Source organism: Molothrus aeneus, chromosome Z (genome assembly GCF_037042795.1).
Source record: "Molothrus aeneus isolate 106 chromosome Z, BPBGC_Maene_1.0, whole genome shotgun sequence".
Classification (NCBI taxonomy): domain Eukaryota; kingdom Metazoa; phylum Chordata; class Aves; order Passeriformes; family Icteridae; genus Molothrus; species Molothrus aeneus.
Genome location: NC_089680.1, coordinates 68,372,885 through 68,394,606, shown reverse-complemented (window position 1 = coordinate 68,394,606; position 21,722 = coordinate 68,372,885). Strand labels below are relative to the sequence as shown.

The following is a 21,722-nucleotide window of genomic DNA, read 5'->3' as shown; positions in this document are numbered from 1 at the left end:
GAACCTATAATTTTTAGTGTGGGGCTGGGTGAAAGCAGCCTGATACTGAACTCTTGATGTCATTTTGATTTTCTTACTTTTTGTTTTTTCTTTTCCTGGATAAGAATTGTCTGATGACACTGGTTTTTCATTTGTTTTGTACAGAATTGTGCCTCATGTAGCATTTTGTTAACAAATTTTGAAATTACAAGAACAAAGTCAAATATTAGAAAACAAACTGAAAAGAACTCGCTGGCTGTCTAAATCCTCCATTCAGGCTGGAAGAGCATTTTTTAATACTTTGCTGTGTCCTTGAATGAACTGACATTTAACAGTAGTTTTCAAGTTTTCCTTGTGGATGGTAAGTATAACATTAAAAAATAAAATGACCAGCTGGATATATTAAACCTCACCTGCCCATCCCACCTGCCCAGTTGTTCCCTTTTCAGGCTTATATTCTCAGAGCAACTACAGGAGAGAAGAGCAACACCTGAATGAACTGTTCTTGCCTCTGAACACTTTCTGAAGCTCTGACCAGGAGTTTGGGGCATGTATTCCATTTATATCTGTTTTTTTGAGTGAATCTCTTCCCTATAAATCAAAACCTGGAGTGGCAATGGAAGAACACTGACTGAGAAATGGTCTCAGTCTTACTGATAGAAAAGAGATCAGGTATTTGCCAAACTAAAAAGAAATAAAGTCTCAGTGAAGTTACCCCTTATAAATTTTCAGCCTTTCCTACAACACTAAAATAAAGTAGGACCAGAAAAATTTTCTTTTGTGAAGAATTCAGCTCCTAAAGAGCCTTCTTTCTCCTTCAAATTCCTGCAGATTTCAAGCTTCACAAAGCCACTCAGGATTAGTCAAGCTTTCAAATTTAAAATTCCATGTGCTCCTTGTAATTATTTAAGTTCACTGGGAAATTATTTTCAAATGTGCATTTCCATAAAAGGGAAAAGCAGTTTTCAGCTTTTCTCCTTTGGAGATTGCACGTGTGCACCGCAAAAAAAAAAAAAAAATTACATCACTGACATACGTCACAAACATGTCATTTGTGTTAAAAAACATAAAATCACATCACTGACCCCTCAAAAACACGGCATTTGCATTTTCAAGGATATTTTGGTGCTGTTTGGCACAGTAAGCATTTTCCTCAGCAGCAGCCGGGCTGGCTTTGAGCAGCAGCGCGGCGTGGGGAAGGTGCCCAGGCAGGGAGACGGGGCAGGGCGGTTTGCGGGGTCCCTGCTGACCCCAGCATTGGCCACGGCTCCCTGCTGCCTCCAGAGCCCGGCAGGGACTGATGGCCTGCAGCAGCAGCCCTGGAGGCCCACTCACCACATCCGCAGAGAGAAACCACGGCTCAACACAAAGGACCGTGACCTCCAGCCACCGCTAAATCACTCCATTTTTAGGGAAATGACAACAAGAACGGCCCTGTTTCACCTGCACTAAGCTGCTCCTCAAAACAAAAAAAACTATTACAAAAATCACACATGAGTGACCAATGCTCAGCTTCAAGGCTTCATTTTTAACAAAAGAGTGTGTTTTAAACACTTGGGCTTGCTCTCTGAAAATCTCAGTCACACAAGCACATCCCAACGTGAGACACAGAGACACACACAGCACCAACGCCAGCTGAATTGTCCCTCTGCTCCAACTGCTGACACAGATTTCTTAGAGGGATCTCTCCTCTGCTCTTTTTACTCCAAAAAAAGTTATAGTACCTAAAAATCCAGTGAGGACATCCCCTCAGCACACAGCCATTCAGCCTGAAGTACAAAGGCTGCCAGCTTTGCCTGTGTCCTGGGAGCCAGCCCGGGCACAGCTCAGCTCTGTGCTGGGCTGTCACTGGCTGAGGGCTCTGACACAGACCCCAGGGCTGGGCACGCTGCTGCCCCTCTCACGGGCAGGCTACAGGACACCACTGACACTGTTCCAAGCTGGGCCCTGTCCCCCTTCAGGCTGCTCTGCCAGACATGCCGCGGCAGCACACACTGCAGCGCACACAATGTGCCTGTGCTCACACAGTGTCTGCATCCCACACACCCTGGGGAGCCAGCCCCCCATCCCCTGGCTGCAGGGGGAGCGAGGGAGGGTTCCCCAGGCCCGGCAGGTAAAGCTCCAAAAGCACAAGCCTCCGTTGCAGAGGTGTCTTACCTTGGGAAGGGCAGTGCAGCAGGAGGCAGGACCGCCACGCTGCCCCCACTCCAGCAGGGTACGGCCAGCTCTGGTGCTTCACCATGCACAGAGAGTTTCAAAAAGAGACCGAAAAGAGCATCTGGCAGCTTCCCCCATGCTCCCCCCTCACGGCCTGGCTGCTGAGGTTTTAAAGGAGTTGATGGAGGAAGATTTGTCCTGAGGATGCCTGGCTGTTCCTGGTGCCTTGGGGGCTCGGAGCAAGGACAGGCACACCACAACCACCCACGCAGCACAGTGCAGGACAGCAAAGTGCACTGAAATCTGCCCACTTAGGGCAAAGAGGTGCTTTTGTGACTGTCACTGCAACCTGCTGTCTCCAATGGGCCTGCTCGGGCTCTCTGAGGGCATTCTCCTCATCCCCACTCCAAAAGTGCGAACAAAGGAACACCAATCGCCACACACACCTGAGGCTGTGCCAAGGCAGCAAAGGAACACGCAGAACTCACACCAAACTGAGGGCAGAGTGCACCAAACCAGTGCCAAACCACACCAGACTGGTGACAGAAACACCTCTGCAGCTGGTTCTGTGCACGTGGCTCTCAGCAGTGCATGGGAGACATGTTACCCTTGGCAAACCACAGCCACCAACAAAAGTCCAGGACTGGACAGAGAGCTTCAGTTTTCTTTTTTCCTCACTGCTAACATCATTGTCTGACAGGACATATTCTGGATAGCTGGGAATGTCACATATTATGTGAAATCAGAGACATCAGCAAAAGCTTTAGAAGGAAAGCAGTCAAACACCACCACCAGGGAGAGGAGAGGCTGAGCCTGGCAGGTGGGAAACATGGCCACTGCTCAAGATTGCCAGGTAAAAAGAAACCACTCAAACCCAAATCCCACGCTTACAAAACCTGTCATGCTGGTGGGGAATTGTGCAGGGAGTGCTGCGGGCCCTGAGCAGAGGAGCTGGAGTGTGCACCCACGCTCACCACGTGTCCCCTACAGTCACCATCCTGCCCTGGCAAAGGCCCTCGGGGCAGGGCTGTTCCGCATGGGATACAGTCACAACACAGCACTCACCAAGATGAGCTCTGGAAATACCAGTTATACACATTACAGACTATAAAGACCACCACTGCCATCAGCCCAGGCCTTGCCAGCCTGTGCCACAGGAATGTGTGTACCTGACCATGCACGAGCGCTGCAGCAGCCTGAGGAGCCACTTCTGCATTTCCCCCAGTTTTAGAGTGACAGCAGTGACCACACATCACTGCAGAGGTGTTGCAGGGTGCAGGGTCAGATCTCTGTCCCCTTACACCTGGCTGCTCACCCCAAACTTCACTTTTTCCCTATGTCCTCTGTATCCAGTATAGTCTCTACTGCACTTTTTAATTGTTTTAACACCTGGAGCTTCTCCTTCAAAAGGATTAAATCAGTTTCCCATCAGCATTCAAAAATTCAGTTGCAGTGTGGCAGTTTGTTATCACCCGTAAGAAACCCAAAGAAATAGGGACAAGGAAGAAATATCAAACAGATAACAGAAGGGTGGGAAATCCCTTTATAACTAGCACCAAAACAGAGGAAAAAAAAGGTGGGAAAAGTGAAAAAAAAGTCACACAGAATATATGACCATGTAAGCATGGGCACTCTTGCAGAAAACCTAGTCAGCAATCCCAAGCCAGAGGAAATGTAAATGAGAGCCAGGTCCACAGCAGTGACGGAGTCTGAACAGATACAAGGGGCTGCTCAGGTTGCAGGATGTGCTTAGCCTCGATCTCTTTGGATTTGCAAAGGAACTTTATTAGTTTTATTAATTTTTTTTGTTAAATAATCAAGAGATTCGAGTGTATCCACCTAACACGGCGAAGAAGATTAAGATTTTTTCTTTAATCAAAATATCCATATGCATGTGCTGTATCTTTGGAGGGGTAGGTGGATTCCCACTGCTGACTCCCTCCCGCTCCGGGGTGCGTTCTGCTGCAGGAACTCATGCACAAACCACTCCCACCACATTTCCATGACGGCAGGGTTCCAGCAAACACAAGTGAGAAGCAAACCCCCCAAAGCACAGGAAAACCCCCCAGATCACGGGGCTCATCAGGGAGAAGCAGCCACAGAGGGGTTCAGCAGCACGGGAAGGGGCTCTGCTGCCTGTGACCCAGTTGTGCCTCCCTCCAAGGGGACCCAGCCCAGCCCTGGCTCTGTGGGCAGGGGCAGAGACAGCAGGAGCTCTGTGCTGGCCTGGGACAGCGTGGCCTGGCCCTGCTCTGTGTCAGCCCACGGTGGCAGTGCCCATGCACGCAGCCACACCAGACAGCACCCAGCACAGCCTGCTGCTAAAACCATGGATTTTAGAGACACACACCTCTCCTGCGTGCCTCTCCATCAGCTGGCCTGAGAGGCTCCTGGAGCTCCAGGCAGTGACAGGGGGCTGAGGCCACCCCTGGAGCAGGGACAAGGGTGCAGCCAGCGCGTGTGGCCTCCAGAGCAGCAGCCAGACACAGCCCAGAGCCACCGCAAAGCCACCAGGGCACAAATCCCTGCTCTGGGCTCTGGTGACACTGCAGCTGGCACACGCATCACACCACGGAGCCCTGCTGCCTTTAGGAAACACAGCGCACACCTCTACATATCAGTGGTAACACAGCTAGCTATTAACAACAAAAATATTTTGACTGTGGAAGAAATTTCCACCTGGAAATCTTTTTACTTCTGAAAGCAACTTTGTTTGAGATTGAACCCAGTGATTCCACAACTTGGGTACCCAACAAGCAAAGGGAAGTGTGAGTCTATACAGAGCACTTATCTGGCCTAGAAAAATGAAAAATTTTTGGTCATTTTTGGTATGACTACCAAATGGTAGGAAAAATCGTAGGAAAAAAATAAGTAGGTAGGAAAAAAATATGGCAGGAAAAAAATAAGTTGTTGCTACAAATCACAAGACTCCAGAACAAAAACATACTGTAGAATGCAAAGGTCACATTCAAAAGCAGCTGTCAGGGAAAAGAAGCAAAGCACAACTCATTGTATTTTGTTGTATGCTTATACCTTTTCACCATTTAGAAACAAACAGAGGGATTTGAATAACAGAACACAGAGAAAAGAAATACGAATGTGCTCAGATTTTTTCGTAGTTTCTGAAGTGCCCCACAGTTAAGATAAATTTAAGATCAATGTCTAGAGGAAGCCATTTCAAACACTGATAGTTCACAAAAGGCATTTCCTTTTTGACAGAGATAAAAATTAAGTCAAATTTATTGGAGACTGCTATTTCCATTCTGACTCCATAAGCTGCAGTTACTGCCACTAAACAGAAGACTCCTTCCTATATTGTTTCCGAGGGAAGAGGCAAAAATTAAATGCTTTCAAATTAATTTTCCTTTCCATTTTAGGCATATTGTTATGTTTTCATTCACTACATGTTCAAACACGCTTCTTTTTTTCTCCCTTTCATTTTACATGTGTTCTTTGGAGTCAGAAGCAGCCACACAGCTACACAAACTTGCCAAGCCCAGAGTGCAATCATACTCACACCCAGTCTCTGAGAAAGGGGCCAGGCAGGCACAGGACATAACAGAGAGAAGATAAACTGCTTTTTGTACCCCTTAGTGGCCGGACATCAATGCTGCAGCTCTGAAAGCTGTCTTTCCCAAAAAAAAAAAAAAAAAAAAAAAAAGAAAAAAGAAAAAAAAAAGAGAGAGAGAGATTAGGATTGCAGCCATTCATGGAAGAAGAAATATGTTAAAATGAAGGTTTTAATGAAGAAATGGATGAAAGACTTCCAACTACAGGAGATTAACGTTCTTATCATATAAACTCTTACTGCAAAGCAGAGAGAAGGGTGGGAGGGGAGAACACTCCTCTAAAGACATGGAAACTCTGATACTGGAAATGAATTCTCTGCAATAGTGCACAGCACAGTTTGTAATGGTTCCTTTTGCACCCTTTATTATGGACTCCTAGACTTTAAATAAAATAAAGAGTGTAGATTATACCACAGACCTAGATTTGCTGATTTAGCAATTTTTAAACACCCTGGAAGAAGGTAGGACCCTGTAAGCACAGCAGCCAGCAGCATCATCAGGCAGTTTCTGACAGTCACACGAAGAAAACCACCCACAGGTGGGGACACACAGGTACCTGGTCCTGCCTTTTGGCAGGGAAAACAGGAATTTTACAGAAATGCAGGCAAAAATAGGCTGCGGCTTAGTGTGGTATTAGACAAGCAAAACCAAAACCTGACAGGCACCTAAAACCATGGGGAAGGAAGCAGGGAAGAGGGGAGGGAAGACTCCCATCTGCGCATGGAACACTCATGGGCCAGCCACAAACCCATAGATGACAGGTGAGGAGCAGCAGGTAAGCCTTGATCTGCCACCAGTACCCAGGGCTCATGCCCCACAGCCAAGCTTCATCTCCTTCCTTCACCACTGATGCTGGGCACTGGAGCTGGGGAGCTGCAGAGGGGACAGACTCTCTGAGCACTAGAGGCACCAGGACAGCATTACTTGTTTACAGGGAATATTGAAATAAGAAGGTCCTTAGACAAGAGCAGGTTGGGCGAGTGAGCAGAATAAGGAGATGTGCTCCATTCCTTCCCTTCAGGAGCTGCTCTGACGCAGTGGAAGCTCAGCAGCTCTGCTCAGGGACTCGGATGTCAAGACAGACTCATCCAATGAGTGACACAACTGGCTACTCTCACTGCCAGAGGACTGCTCACATTCCAGTTCCCTTTTCCACAGGAAGCAAACTGGACTCTGAACACCACAGCACTGTCACAGGAGGTCAGTCCAACGGCCACTCACAGACAGCTCCAGGGAGAAGGCAAAGCCTCCTGAGCTCTTACACACTAGGGTCATACCTACTGATACACCACAGGCCCCAAAGTTGTAATTTATATACAGTGTTGTCACCAAAACACCTCTCTCATTCGCTAGAAACCCTGAAAACAGAACTCTGCATGTCCCAAAATATTTTAAATGAATGAGCAGAGAATATTCCTGAGAGGGTAATTTGCCAATACACATATTTTTAAAATACATTTCTTTGAACTGAAAATTTTTATACTCATGTTTCAGCAGACTCATTTATAGAATTGCAAAAGCCCAGAATGGTTTTGGCTCCTTGAAGATCACCTTGCTCCAAATCCCTGCTATGGGCAAGGACACTTTCTGTTAGACAAGTTACATATTATTGTCCATAGGATGAGAGACACAAGCCCAGTAAGCAAATAACAGTTATTGTACTCTAGGAACATTTATGGCTTCTCTTCCATACAACTATTTTGATGCTGTTTTGGTTTTTCATTGCACACATAAACCTACAACACAATTTATCCTAAGTCTATGTCTTTGCATGCGGATCACAGTGTGTGTTAGAAAAGGAGCAGCTAAACCAAACTTTTGTTCACCAGAGCCACTTGAATTCCATCCACCAGAATCTGGAAGAGTTTGGAGAAGGTTCTGGCCCACTGTTGAGAACAGAACCAGAGCAGGAGAAGAGTAGGTGTATTTATGACCTCGTATGACTGCCTTTGACTGCCCATTAAAACTGTTCATGTTCTCTACACTCTACAAAACAATTGTAGTTCTGACCAGTGTGACCCATTCACACAGTGCAGGGAAATTCCAGCCCTGCTATCTGCTCTGTGTGTGGCTCGCTTATTGCCAGCATTCACTATGAACCAGAAGCATGACAATGTTTGTCACAAAAACATGGCATAACTTAGCAAAAACTGCCCCCGGTACCAAACAACCATTTGATTTTTAACAGCCCCCTCAGCCAGCACTGGCACACCTGAAAGGCAATTCTTAGAAACTTTCAAAAGATTTGTAAGGAGAAAAAAGCTACATGAATTCCAAACATGGTGTGCTTATTAGGGCCTCTGATGCAGTGACAGAGTGCTTCATGCAGAAGTCTGTGCAGCCACAAACTGTGCTAAGCTATGCAAAAACACACACAACTCCAGCAGAAGGGTATCAAACATTTATGGCCCTGAAATACGTGTTTCATCAAAGAAGGCAAAGCCTATTCCTCACTCTTTCCTCCCAAATAGTGCAGCAGCAGACCAGCAGCACTGCTTATAGACACTCTGACAAAAGACCCCACTGAAGTCAGCCTGCAGATCGGGGTCACAGAATGCTCCATGCCATGCAAAACCTCCTCACTCACATGCGCACCAAATAAAGTTTGGCAAACATAGTTTTTTAACGTCTTTCAAAGAACAGTCTATTTCACTTCATTTATAAACTTCTTTATTTCTTTCTCCAGCCTTTGTCTGGGTCATGATTTCCCTCAACCTGGCAGGGGGGATGCTGTTCCCAGTAATGGCCTTTGTGCAGTGAGCAAGAGGAAATCGTGGCTGATCACCCAGCACAGTTTGCAGCTGCTGGTGACAGTGAATGTTACACACCATGGCTATTACAGACACCTGCTCAAACTCTGTGGCACTGACCACCACTTTCATGGCCTTCTTTGCTGTAATGGGGAGGAACGTTTATCAAAACACCACAGTGTCAGACTTCAGGGGCTGGGGAGAAACCTCTCTGGGTTCAGGACAGAATCCACATGAGAAGAGTCAGACAACTTCAGATGAACAGCCCAAACTGTAAAGAGTGCTGAGGGGGCAGTCACCTGCTGAATTCAGGCAGGGGAAATGCTCAGGTCATCCCTCTGCCCCTTGCCTCCTTCCTGTTACAGCTCACCCCTGTCCTGAGCTGAAAGGTCTCTGCTCTGGCACACAGTAACTTCTTATACACCCTCAGAAACACAAAATACATGGCAAGGTTGAAAAGCTCACAGTATAAACCACTCTGATATTACTTCTAAATTTCTACCAGGAAAAATGCTGTTTTTCCTTCTGCATGCTGCTGAAATAAAGGTATTGAAATGGAACAAATAATGACCATTTCATTTACCACAGCTTTGCCATGAACTCATTTGCTTTCTGTTCATCTTTCAATCCTGGCATCAGTGTCACTGCAGACAAACTGCTGTCCCCACACAAGAACCAACAAGCCAATAAAAAGCACTGACCTTTCCTGGGAGGAGTGGCACAGCCCTCGAGGTTCAGCATGATGTCTCCATCCGTGTCATCAGCACCAGCTCCCAGGAGCATCCAGCTCTCGATGTCCTCGCCGTCAGACATCAGGCTCCCCTCCTCCTCCGAGCTGTTGTCTATCACCAGCACGTCCTGGGGGCCTTCAGGTCCAGCAGAAAGGACTGGGGCAGGCCTCCCACCAGGGCTGCTTCTCTTCCTTGGTGTGCCCACACCAGGTTCAGGGAGGCACGGGGCGCTACATCCAGCAGCTTTGGTGTGATTTGGCGTGGAGGACACCGGGTGGGTGTGTGTTTTACCCGGAACTGAGGAGGAGCATCTTGACCTCTTTGCCTTGCTTTTGTAGATGCTCTCTTCCTCTGGGGTGTCAGACAGGACAATGACCTCGGGCTCATCTGAAAGCTGAGTGCCACCATCAGTGAGCTCAGTGAGGTTCTCATCTTCACCCTGTTTCTCAGCTAGACCTGAACTTTCACCCATGACTTCTCCAGCATCAGCTTCCTCATCCATTTCCAGTGTGCTGACTTCTCCAAGATCCTGGGAATAGTGGATCTGGCTATAGAGATGAAACTCCACCTCACTATCAACACTCTCCTCACTGGATGACTCCTCGAGATAAAGTTCATCTTCGTACACTTCATTGCTCTCAGGATCATCATACCCAGTAAATATTCTGGAAAGTGAAGAGTCTGAGTCTACAAAAAATCAAATGGTTAAATCAGAATGGTCATATGTCCAAAATAAGCCTTCAAGTGATACCTTTGGTCTTGAAATTGCTCAGGTGAGTCGTAGAGCTCTGCACACAGACCATCAAACTGAGCAGATTTAACAGCCACCTGTGCTCCAATGCGGAACAGCAAAAGCTACTTAAGGATGCATTTGCATCAACCATAACTACTACTTCAGCCCAACTGCTTTGGCCTCTGAAAGGGGCAATTACTGAGGTCTCCCCTCCCACACCAGGGAGGTCATCAGGCCGCTCACGGACCACACCCAGAGTGCTGGGAACTGCTCGGGCTCTCCAGACTGGAGTGAGTGCAAGGAGGAGCCATAAAACCATTAAGGGATTGGAACACGTGTCCTAGAAGGTCAAGCTGGGGCTGCTACTGCACAGGGAAGGGAAGCTCAGAAGGATTTATCAGGCTTACAAACACCAGGGGCACCGGGAATAAACAAGACAGAACCACCACAGTACTGCCCAGCAAGAACTTGAAAGGGAATGGCCACAAAATAACAAATTACAGGGAATTTCACTTAAATGTAACTCTGTTGCCCAGAAAGGCTCCGGAGCCTTCATTCTTGAGGACCTTCAAACCTCAGCTAGGCACAGCCCTGAGCAAACGGCTCCAGGTCACTCTGCTTTAAATCAGGGCTGAATCTGCCAGAGGCTCCTTCCCACCTCAGCTGTCCTGTGATGCCAGCCCAAGGGCGAGTGTGCTCACAGCTCACAGCCTGCTCCCTTGCAAGACTGGTAATACAGGGGCGTTCTAAAGCCACCCTGCCTCCCTGAGAGACTACCTCACTCTGAGGTCATGATCACACCAAGCACGGAGTACAGGACATGGGACATGTCCTTTAAAAGTCTGCCTGTATTTCTACATTAGTTACTCTCATGGAATTCATACAGCTTTTTCTAGACATGAGAACTGCCAGATGAAGTTCAGCTTTCTGGCTGGTGAAGAAGAGTTGCATGGTACTGTTTAAATCCACTTAGTTGCACACTCAGATTTGTGAGCTTTGTACAGATGTAACTTGTGTGATGATGGTATTTAAAGAACCCAAAGGTTCCCATTAAGAAGGCTCTCTACTCTTACTCAGGTTCCTAAGTAAACACAACTAATATGCTAAATATATGAAAGAACAAGGGGGTAACTAGAGACAGCAAACCTACTTTACACCACTACCTAGCTTTAGATGCTGTAGAAAGGAAGAAGTACAATGGCACCTGAATGGCTGTAGTTAGAAAAACATCTAACAGACCAAATGAAGGCCCCAAACTTCAATATTTTTGTCAACTTCACACAGAGTCCCTGTTTCAAACAGGTTGGAGCCTATTCCTATTCACACAGCAAGACCAGAGCTCCAATCAAGTATATGCCCAATATTAACGTGTGCTTATGAGGTGTGAGAAGAGGCCTTCAGCAATGTAGGAAAGTAACAAATCCTCCTGAAGAGGCTGTGTTTTTAGTGAGCTCCAAAACAGAATCCAAGTACTCCTTCCTCCCCTTCTGTCCCCAGTGGATAAAGTCACACACAGTGAGCAGTGACCACTGCTAAAAACTTGCAGCTGCACAGCCCTGGTGTCTCCCAGGCGTCCAGAGAGCTGACTCATGGGCACTTCCCAGCACAAACAGGCAGCCAGCACTGCACTCACTTTGATCCATCCTGCTCAGCAGGTCAAAGCACAGCTGCTCCTGCTCTCAGCTCCACACGTGACTGGGCCAACGAAGGGCTCTTCCTCTTGCTCAGCATGTACACCTGGGAAACAAGAAACACCCAACATCAGCACCACCACACAACCTGCTGCCCGCCATCCTCACGCTCAGGCCACAGCCATGCCCTTCCTCTTCAGGAAAGACAAACAGCCATCCCACAGCAAAGCAGACACACGCAGCCTCAAGGACAGGGGAGAGAAGCTCAGCAAAGTCCTGCTGCTTTCCAGATTGGCAAGCTGAAGCAGTCTCTCACTGAGTTCATACAGGTAACTCAGAGAAGGACCTGACTGCAACTTCACCTTTCCTTCTGCCAGTGAAAAGTTTACACTATGGGCAAACATTCCTTTCCACTGAACCACAGCAGGGTTTTGGCTGGAAAGGACCCCAGGGTCCCTGTTCTCTCAGCTGTGCTCACCTCCAAGTGCCACACCTATCTTCACAGAATCACAGAATGATGAGGTTGGAAGAGACCTCCAAGATCATCAAGTCTAATCTGTGCCCTAACACCTCAACCAGAATATATCACCAAGTGCCATGTCCAGTCTTTTTTTAAACACATCCAGAGATGGTGATTCTACCACCTCCCTGGGAAGAGCATTCCAGTACTTTATTTATTTCTTCCTAATATCCAACCTGTACCTTCCCTGCTGTAGCTTGAGACTGTGTCAGTGTGGCCCTGTGGAGGAGACCAACCCCACCTGTCTACAACCTCCCTTCAGGAAGGTGTAGAGAGCAATAAGGACACCTCTGAGCCTCCTCTTCTCCAGGCTCAACAGCCCCAGCTCCTTCAAACGTTCCTCATAGGGCTTGTGTTCCAAGCATCTTGGTTCCAGGTGGACGTTTTCATAAAGACACTCCTCACACCTGAGTGTGCCGAACACATAAAAAATATTGGCCCTGCAAAGACTACCTGATTTGACAGGCTGCAGGGAGCAACAGCACACTGACACATCCTACTTTGGAACTAGATTACCTTAATTAAAAAAACCAAACCCAAACTTCAAACCCCTGGCAACAGGAGAACCCCATCCCTCTACCAAGAGGAACTGCACTCCTACCTGAACCCAGGGCCCCACCTTCCTCAAAAGCACCTGACTGCCTCATGCAGTAAGGACCATCTTCAAGTTCAACTAAAGGGCTACCAATGTTAAAAGTAAAAAATCACAGACAGCTGAGCTCCTTCTAGCCATTAACAAAACTGCAAATGGCTGCAGTTGGCAACAACAGGGATCATTTTCAAACACTGCTTGCCAGCATTTTTCATCTGAGCCACAGAAACCTGACATCCCACATGTGATGCAGCACCAGGAGTGGCAGCAGCACCAGGCAGTCAAAGGGAGGTACCACTGGCAACTCGAAGCAGGGAGGAAGAGCAAGGCCAACACACAAGAAATAACAAACAAGTTACTTAGAACACTCAGCCAAAATCCCAGAAGGGTTTGGGGTGCTCAGGGCTCATCCATCTGCAGAAGGCACTCTGAAGTAAGAAGCTCAGGGCAGTCCATCCTGTGCCATTCCTGCTCACCTGCCTCAACCCTCCCTGTCAACGCCTCCCTGCTGCCCTCCAGCACTCCTGCTGCTCCTGCTCTCCCGGCTTCCAACAGCTTCCAGAGCTCGCCGTGCTCAACTTCAAACACTGAGAATTCTTAAAAACTTCTAAAGGCAAACTCAAACACAGAGATTACTTCTTCCACTGCACACCCCATCAGCGAGTTCCAAAGATTTCCTTATTTATCATTCTCTGCTCAATCGCCACTGTCAAATCTAACCCTTTTGGATAACTGAGAACAGAGAAGCAGACATGCTCTCTACTGCCTTGGAAAGCAAAACACACCCCTGTTGTCAGGCTGTTACAGACTGCAACAACAAAAGGGGAAAGAAAAAACAGGAAAGAAAAAAAGGGATTTCCTTCCAAGGAAATCACCATGCTGCCCATCTAAACACAGGGTCAGACACCAGGAGAGTAGGAGCCAGCTTTATTTTAGTTCCATTTGTGGTACATAGACTGCCTGATGTTTCAGACTGCTCAGACACTGCAGGGGCATAGACAGTGTGAAACTGACAAAGAATATAAACCTTACACAGCATGTGAATGAAACCTTTCACTTCAGCTGCTTTTGCACCCTGCACTGCCTGGATTCCATGAGAAAATTATCACCATGGAGCTCATGACTGCAATGGAAATCACACCTGAGAAGGTATGAAAACGTCAAACCTAAATGTATTTATGAAAACCTACCCAAAGATATATTTATTCACAGAGGCCACTGTCAGAGACTGTTTTTCTTCCCCCTCACCTGCTGCCCAGGTGAGGCTGCAGCTGCAGTCACCTGTGGCTGCCCCTCCTGCAGTGCAGAAGCCCCTGCAAAGGAACATGGAAAAGGGTCAGGAGGTGGGCTGGGAGCTGCCTCTCCCCCCATTTTCTGTGATCTAATAGCAATTTTTGGCTAAATACTGAGATGCAAACCCCATCCTTGTCCCATTTGCTGTTTGAGGAGACACAACTGCTCTGGAGTTTCTTTGAATGAGGTGCAAAGAGAGAAGCAAAGCTCTGGAGAAGAAGACAGCATTTTCTAGCAGCAGCTATACCTTCAAGAGACCACGGGAATATCTCTTCCACGCACGAACCCTGGAAAACATCAAAACATTTCACGTTCACTTCAGGCCTTTCTGAAGACTTTTTTCTTCCCACAGGCACTTTGCTGATCATGTTTAAGAGTAACATGCTTTTCCTGGGGTCCTAGGGCTGCATGTGCCTGGTGAGTGGGAGCAGCTGGGGACTGGGGATCCGGGGAAGGGGAGGAACATCCCGGGGAAAGGGAGGAACGCACACCCCAGCACCGGCGGCGGAGCGGGTCGGGCACACGCAGAGCCTGCTCCGGAACTCCAGGGCCGCCGGGACCGGGGCTGCTCCCGGAGGGGCCCGGGACACAGCGCAGCCGGAGGCTGGGCCAGGATCACGGACACTGGGGCCGAACGCGGGGCGATCCCGGTTGCGCTGCAGCCGCCACGGGCCGGGGGGAAACCGGGCCGGGGGGAATCGGGCCGGGCCCTCGGGGAGTGGGGCCCGCCGTGCAGGGAGGGGTGGCGGACGGGCTGGGAGGTGCCAGAACCGGGTGGGGCCGGGTGCCGGTAGTCACGGACGATACTCACTCACTGCCGATACCGGAGCCCAGTCGGTATCAGCACTGGGTACCGGGACGGGCGGGCGGACTGACTGACTGAATGACCGACCGACCGACTGACTGACTGACTGACAGACAGACAGGCTGACTGGCTGACCGGCCCACCCACTCCACCCCGGCGGTGGCAGCACTCACGGGCAGCGCTCCCCGGTGCCGCAGTTCCGTGCCGGCCGCGCCGGGACCCGCCGAGCAGGAAGTGGCGGCGGCCTGGCCCCGCCGTCCGGCCACGTGCTTCCGGCCCCGCCCCGCGCCAGGCCCCGCCCCAGCCGGACCCCGGCCCCGCCCCCAGGGGCCCGGCGGGAACGCGGCTTTGGGGAGAATTTAGCGAAAATCGGGTGCGCGGGGATGGGGCTTTCCAGAGCCCCGCGCCCTGCCCGCTGGCACAGTCCTGTGAGAGGATCGAGTCTCCGTGTGCGGAGCGGACAGAGCCCGCGCCGGCATCGCGGGAAGCGTGACCCCAGAGGAGACGGGCTGGGAAAAGGCCTTAAAGGTCATCCAGGCTCTCGCCATGAGGGGGGACAGGAACGGGGACAGGGATAGGGATGGGACAGGGGCAGGGACAGGAACAGGGACAGGGGCAGCTGCCACTAGAGCGGTGTCCTCCAAGCCCAGTGTTCAGCCTGGCCTTGTACATTTCCAGGGATCCAGGGGCAGCCCCAGCTGCTCTGGGCACCCTGTGCCACGGCCTGCCCACCCTCTCAGGGAGGAATTCCTTCCCAGTGTCCCCTCTAACCCTGTCGCTGTCAGCGAGAATCCCTTCCTCTTGTTCTGTCACTCCCACCCCTGTCCAAAGTCCCTCTCCAGGTCTCCTGGAGCCCCTGAGGACGTTGGAAGGGGCCCTAGAGTCTCCCCAGAGTCATCTTTTCTGCAGGGGACATCCCCAGCTCTCAGTCCATCTCTGGAGCAGAGCTGCTGCAGCCCTGAGAGCAACACAGGGCATGTGCCTGAGTGTGCAGGTACGTACACACACCTTACACACACCCTAAATGCTGCCGTCCATGCTGCACCAGGCTGCCAGCCTGCCGGCTGTCCCCAGCAGTGCAGGTGTGCTGGGTGAGACACCTGGGTGCAGGTGTGCTGGGTGGCACCCAGCAGGGCCAGCCTCACTGTCTCCCCAGTGACCTCGCAGGGTCCCAGTGTCCCCACATTCCCTCGGTGGTGCCAGCCCCACACTCCCTCCCCGGTGCCCTTGCTGACCAGCACGGCCTCACAGCTGGTGCAGGCTGCCCTCTCTGTGCTGCCCGTTTGTCAGGGACCCTGCCTCCCTGCGGGGGCTGCTCCTGCACACACACACACACAGACAGATCCTCTGAGCGGGGAGCAGCTCCCTGGCAAGCTCTGGGACTGGCACACACAGGGCAGAGAGGAGCCCTCGCCCGTGTCAGCAGACATCCTGTGTAACACTGCCAATCGGAGCCGTGCAGGGCTGTGTGTGCTGTGCTTCTGCTTCTGGGAGCACAGCAGCTGGGCTGACCTGCAGCATGGGTCAGGCAGAGCCTCCCAGGGACAGGACAGGCACGGGGGGTGAGGGAGAAATGCAAGGAGTTGGGGGAGATTCCAGCTGTGTCTGCTGCGTTGGGGACAGTGCTGTGCTGTTACACAGAGCTGCCTCTCCATGCTGCCCACTGCACTGTGGCCAGCAGGGCTGTCTGTCTGTCTGTCTGTGCAGACAGACATGGATGCGCTGCCACATCCCCTGAGCCCAGAGCTTACATTTTCTGTCTCATTTTCTGTAGGGCTTTCAGACTGGGGGTTTCCTTAATGCAGTGCTAGTATGCTATTTTCAGCATTGCTGGCGTGTAATTATGACCTGTGATTTACCTCTGTGAATGCTAGCACGGGCAGGTAGGTGTGGGCTGCAAAACTGCCTCCTGAAAGGCACAATATTGTGTTTCTCTGATCCTCCAGGCTCTAGGTCTGGGAAGGAGTGAACAAATCCCACCCACAAGTAGAAAGGTTTTATCTTCTGGCACAGAGCGAGCGGAACCTGACATAGCTGTGACACCTGGCACTGGCCTCAGGTACAGATTTGCTCTGATCTTATCATGGCACCTTTCAAAACAAAAAAGCTTTTAATGCTTCTGGAGGTCATGAAGCCTACTCAAATGTATCAGGTAATTAATTGCTGTATAATATGTGCTGTTAAGATGATTAAAAGATGAGTTGGAACTGCAGAATGTTATGCAACTGTCAGGACCCTGATGATACCCCCTGGAACCTGTGCTGTGTGTGACCTCAGTTTCCCAAATTCCTGACCCTGACCCCTCTCTGCAGGCTGCCATCCTGCCGTGGCCTTGGCTTGTCCCCATCCCCAGGCAGGTGCCTGATGCTGGGGCTGGCATTGCCCTCTCCTGGCTGGGGCAGTGGGCTGGGCAGTGACCACCGGGCCCTGCCCCACCAGCCCCCACTGCACAGCTACTGAAATGGTGTAAAACACACCTTTGGAGGAAGGTCTAATGGTGAAATGGTGTAAAACCATGAAATGGTGTAAAACACACCTTTGGAGAAAGGTGTAATGGTGAAATGGTGTAAAACACACCTTTGGAGGAAGGTGTAATGGTGAAATAGTGTAAAACCATGAAATGGTGTAAAACACACCTTTGGAGAAGGGTGTAATGGTGAAATGGTGTAAAACTCACTTTTGGAGAAACATACCTGCAGGTCGGGTACGTTTCCCCAGAGCATATTTATAGTAACTGCAGGAGAAAAATTAGAGCATTTGTATTTAGCACTGACTACGGTGGTATTTTTTGCTTGCAACAACGCTTTCTTGCTGGATTTGCTCCCAAAAGGAAGTTCTTTTGGGTGGCATCATAGCAAAACGTCAGCAAGTGCCTCTGAGCCATCCCTTGCCAGTCACCTGTCCCAAGGGACTGTGTCCCCCAGGGCCACCACAGCTCAGGGGACATCATTCACCCTGGGTGGCAGTGCCACCGCTCCGGTCTGGCCTTGCTGCAGGGCACTTGGCTGCTGCAGAGGAGCAGACAGAGGTGCCTGCATTCAGTCCAACTCAGGAGTGATCCTCAGGGCCTGGCACTTTCAGCCTTGCACCCCTTCGTCTGTCAAGACAGCTGGGTCGGGCTGCAGCCTTTGCTTCTGAGCACTGTTTCGTGGTAGGAGTGACAAACATCACCTGCTGCACGCCTGAGCCCAACCCAGACTGTCCCCGTGCTCCCCTGAACGTGCTGCCCTTGGTGAGATTCACCCACGGCGGAGAGAAGCTTGGCACAGAGCCTGAGGCCGGGGTGCTCACGCGTGGCCGGGAGACGAGGCGGTGCCGCTGCCTGGCACCCCGCTGGAAGTGCTGAGAGCGTCCCCTCTTGCCCAGAGCTCCCAGCTTTCTGAGCTGTGCAGGGGGCCGGGAGGCAGCTCCCGGGCCGCAAGGCTGCAGGGGCAGTGGGCTTCGGAGCAGCTTTCTCTGCCTGCCAGCCCGTGCTGGGGGCTGCGGGTCTCGTCCCGGCTGCGCGGCTGCGGCAGCGGCGCCCCCGCACCCGGCTCGGGACAGCGAGGGGCCGGCCGGGGGGTTCTGACCGCTGGATGTGCTCGGAGCCACAGGAGCCCTGTCAGCGCGGGGAGAGGAGCATCCATCCTCACGGGACCCTTGCCCGTGCCCTGCCGTGAGCAGCGCGCCCCGCAGCAAGGAGCGGGCCGTGCTGCACCATGCCTGCTGCGGGGACAGGCGGCTTTGCAGCAGCCTCAATGCCCGGACACAGAGCTGTGTCTCCTGCAGCCCTCCAGATTGCAGAGACGGGTGGAGACCGTCGTTCTTTCCACCGAAACCTGTACGTGCCCAAAAAAGGAAAAGGAAGAAGAGGGGCATTTCCCCGGGGTGTAACCTGTCGCTCGCGGTCCAGGTGCCGGCAGGTGGCACCCCAGAATGCGCGGCCTTTCTGCGAGCCTGATGCTGCTCCCCGCAGCGTCTTCAGCCCCTGCTCGGCTCCCAACATCGGAGGATTCTCGGTGGCTCTGAGCTGGGGCCAACAGCCATCAGAAAGGACCCCGAATTGTATTTTCGATTTGATGCTTTCCAAAGTGTTTTTCTAAATGCTGAGGAAGACAGCATGAAAGTTCTGAGGGTAACAGCACAAAAAGCACCCAGAATATGCCTCAGAGGTATTAAACATTAATAAAGTGTCTGTGTCAGGGTGCTGGCTCCTGCTCCTCTGACTTTGCTAGACACCAACCCTACGAGATGAAAAGGCTTATGAGAGATATAGCTTCACCTGGAATTCCTAGGGGAGTTCACAAATGGAAGGTGATGCCCTGTCCAGGGGGGTTGCTGAGGAAAATCTCAGGGCACTTGGCCATGGTGGAAAAGTTAGGTGATGTTTCTTCCACTCTAGAGGAACATGAAGACATGACTGAAATTTGTAGGCATGCAAGGAGGTTAATTAACTCCTTTTGGGCAACAAATAATCTTTTTAAGAGCCTAATTTTGCAGTCTTGTCAAACACACTTTTTACCTGGACTTGTTGAATCGAGTGGGCTGTACTTGCTTCTGGCCACCTGTGCCCAGGGGAGTTGTCTTTGACTTGCATAGACGATTTCCTGACAGTCATATTGTTTTCATCTGGAAGCTGCAACTGATGGGTGTTTTTTGTGTTGTGTGTCTGGGCATGTGAACTCCCTTTTCATCTGCCCTGACCCAGTAAAAGAGGTGAGCTTTGAGGTGATGAACCACTCATCCTCCTTGAAGATCAAACATGGACCTGCCCCACTCTGCCAGGCAGGAGCAGGCAGGATTCTCTGCACTGGCCTCATATGGAACCAATACTGGGAGGTGGCAGGTGCAGGAGGGCTGAAACAGTTCAGGCAATGCTGGGCAAGAAGGCAGGGAGAGGCAGGGCAGAGCCCCAGGCCATGAGAGGAGGAACTGAACCAGGACAGGGAGGAGGTGGCTGACATTTGCCTCTGCAGATAACATTTTCCCACCTTGCCTCCCACTTCATCAGCAGCAAATTGCTTTGCCCATGCCACAGGAATGATGCTTTAAACGGCCTTTACAGTGAAATGCCTTGACCATCATCAGTGTGGTTCCCTGGCAGACCTCAGGTGCTGACAGGGTCCTCTGACAGGGTCTCTCTTCATCATAGTGTGGAAGTGATGTGCAGCTCCCACAGCCACTGGGTCTGGGCACAGACCACAGGGACATCAGGCACCACATGATGTTCGGACCTCTGCAACCTCCTGAGCCACAGCCCATCATCATCCTCAGCTGTCTGCAGCAGGAACAGGAGCACTTCAGAAGTTAATTAAATTCCCACCCCCCACCTGATCCGCTCCTCCTCTTCCCAGTGCTCCACTTTGCTGCTTCAAACCGAGCAGCGGGAGAGAGGAGGGAGTGTAATTATTTAGCTCCTTAGAGCCAGCTCTACAGTGCTTCAAAGCTTGTTAATTACAGTTTCAGCCGTGTGAGTCGGTGGAGGACCAGAGCAGCATGTGGGGAGTGGGGGGCACGGGTTGAGGGAGGGGAAGGACTCTGTGAAGTCAAAGCCACCAAAGCTGACAGTCAGGAGAACCAGGGTGAAACTGGGCAGAGAGCCAGAGGCTCGGGCATATAGGAACCTGGGAAAGGGGCACAGGGAGCGGGGGGCAGGTGGAATGCAGAGGGAGGTGGAGAGAAGAGGGTGAAGATGGAGCTGTGTAGGGGAGCAGCGCGGAGTGCCCATGGAGGGTGGCAGGGGCACAGATTAGGCACCAAGGGATGTTGTGCACGGGTGTCACAGCAGCGTGTCCTTTGTGCCCACCTGCCTTCTCTGGCAGAGCAGGTAACAGCCTGGGCACTGCATCAAAGCACTGACAGTGCCATTGGGTAGGGCATGGTTGCTGGAGGACAGAATGAATTTTACAACATATTGACCCTTGTCAGAGAAAATACTTCCTTTCCTCAATCACTTTAATTTTCTCACTAAATGAGCAAAATAATTGCAACAGTGTTCTGCCTTTCTCCCAATTCCATTAGATAAGAACCCCCAGCATTTTAAGGGCAAAACCTGTAACATCACTGCTCTGATGAAAAGAGCAGATAGTTGTCCTGAGCTCCTCTCATTCCTGAGCCCACCTCTCCTAGAGAACAACACTTCTGCTCTAGTTCCTGGGCTGAGGGTCCTGGGATTAAGGGGAGAGGCTACCTTTCTGAACATCCATAATTTCTGAAAATAAGTTATTGAAAAGAGGGTGCTGGTGGTAAGAATGTTCAGATCCTCTGTGGGAAACCATTTAGGGCTTATCTGCAGCTTCTGAAATGAATGTATGTGTATTTGATCTTTGACAGAAGTGAAAAGACAATTCAAAGCCAGAAAAGGTTCTGTGCTTGAGGACTTGGTGCTGCACTGCCAATAGTTCTTAGCTTTGACTTCATGATTTTGATTTTTTTTTTGGCTGGGCCCAGTCTCTGTTTCTCTCTTTTACTGGAAAATCTCCCTTAAGGAACCACTGGTGATGGCCCAAGAGACAATGTGTGAATGCTTTGCATTATGTACTGCTTTGACATTTGGCATTCCCATGGCATTTTCCCCATTATCCCCCATCAATGCGAAATAAGCTGTCAGAGCATGAAATTGGTACTTTTACATATTCTTAATGTACAGATGTCAGTCTGAAAGCCATGCACAAGCGTTATGAATAAATTCTCTGTTTCATCCCTTCGCTTATGCATGGATCTCTTTGGAAGCCTTCTTTCCTTTTGGGGGGTTACTGCAAAAAGGCACAACCTTAAAAAGCAATAATCCTGCTTAGTAGCACTATCAGAAGGTGAAAGATAAGTTTAAGACATTGTGCACTGAATGCACTATAGACATATAAATGCAGAGCAGTAGTGTTCAAATTCTAGCACCTGTGTTCCTGGCATGGCAGCAGAAAGTGAACAACAGGTACCAGATGCATAGAGGGAATATAATCAGTGACCCACTTTCTGGTGCCAAA

The 21,722-nt window shown here is 50.4% G+C and overlaps 1 protein-coding gene across 1 annotated transcript in view; it reads right to left on the bottom strand.

The window, feature by feature from the left end:
- Nucleotides 1–18,745, bottom strand: part of ZCCHC7 (zinc finger CCHC-type containing 7) — a 100,294-nt gene extending 81,549 nt beyond the window's left edge. Inside the window, exons 1-5 of the mRNA XM_066569802.1 lie at nt 18,635–18,745; nt 14,934–15,106; nt 12,312–12,477; nt 11,611–11,656; nt 9,157–9,873 (exon numbers count right to left, since the gene is read on the bottom strand). Of these exons, the coding sequence (XP_066425899.1) occupies nt 9,157–9,873; nt 11,611–11,656; nt 12,312–12,477; nt 14,934–15,106; nt 18,635–18,745 (1,213 nt within the window). The remainder of the gene's footprint in view (nt 1–9,156; nt 9,874–11,610; nt 11,657–12,311; nt 12,478–14,933; nt 15,107–18,634) is intronic.
- Between the last annotated feature and the right edge of the window lie 2,977 nt (nt 18,746–21,722).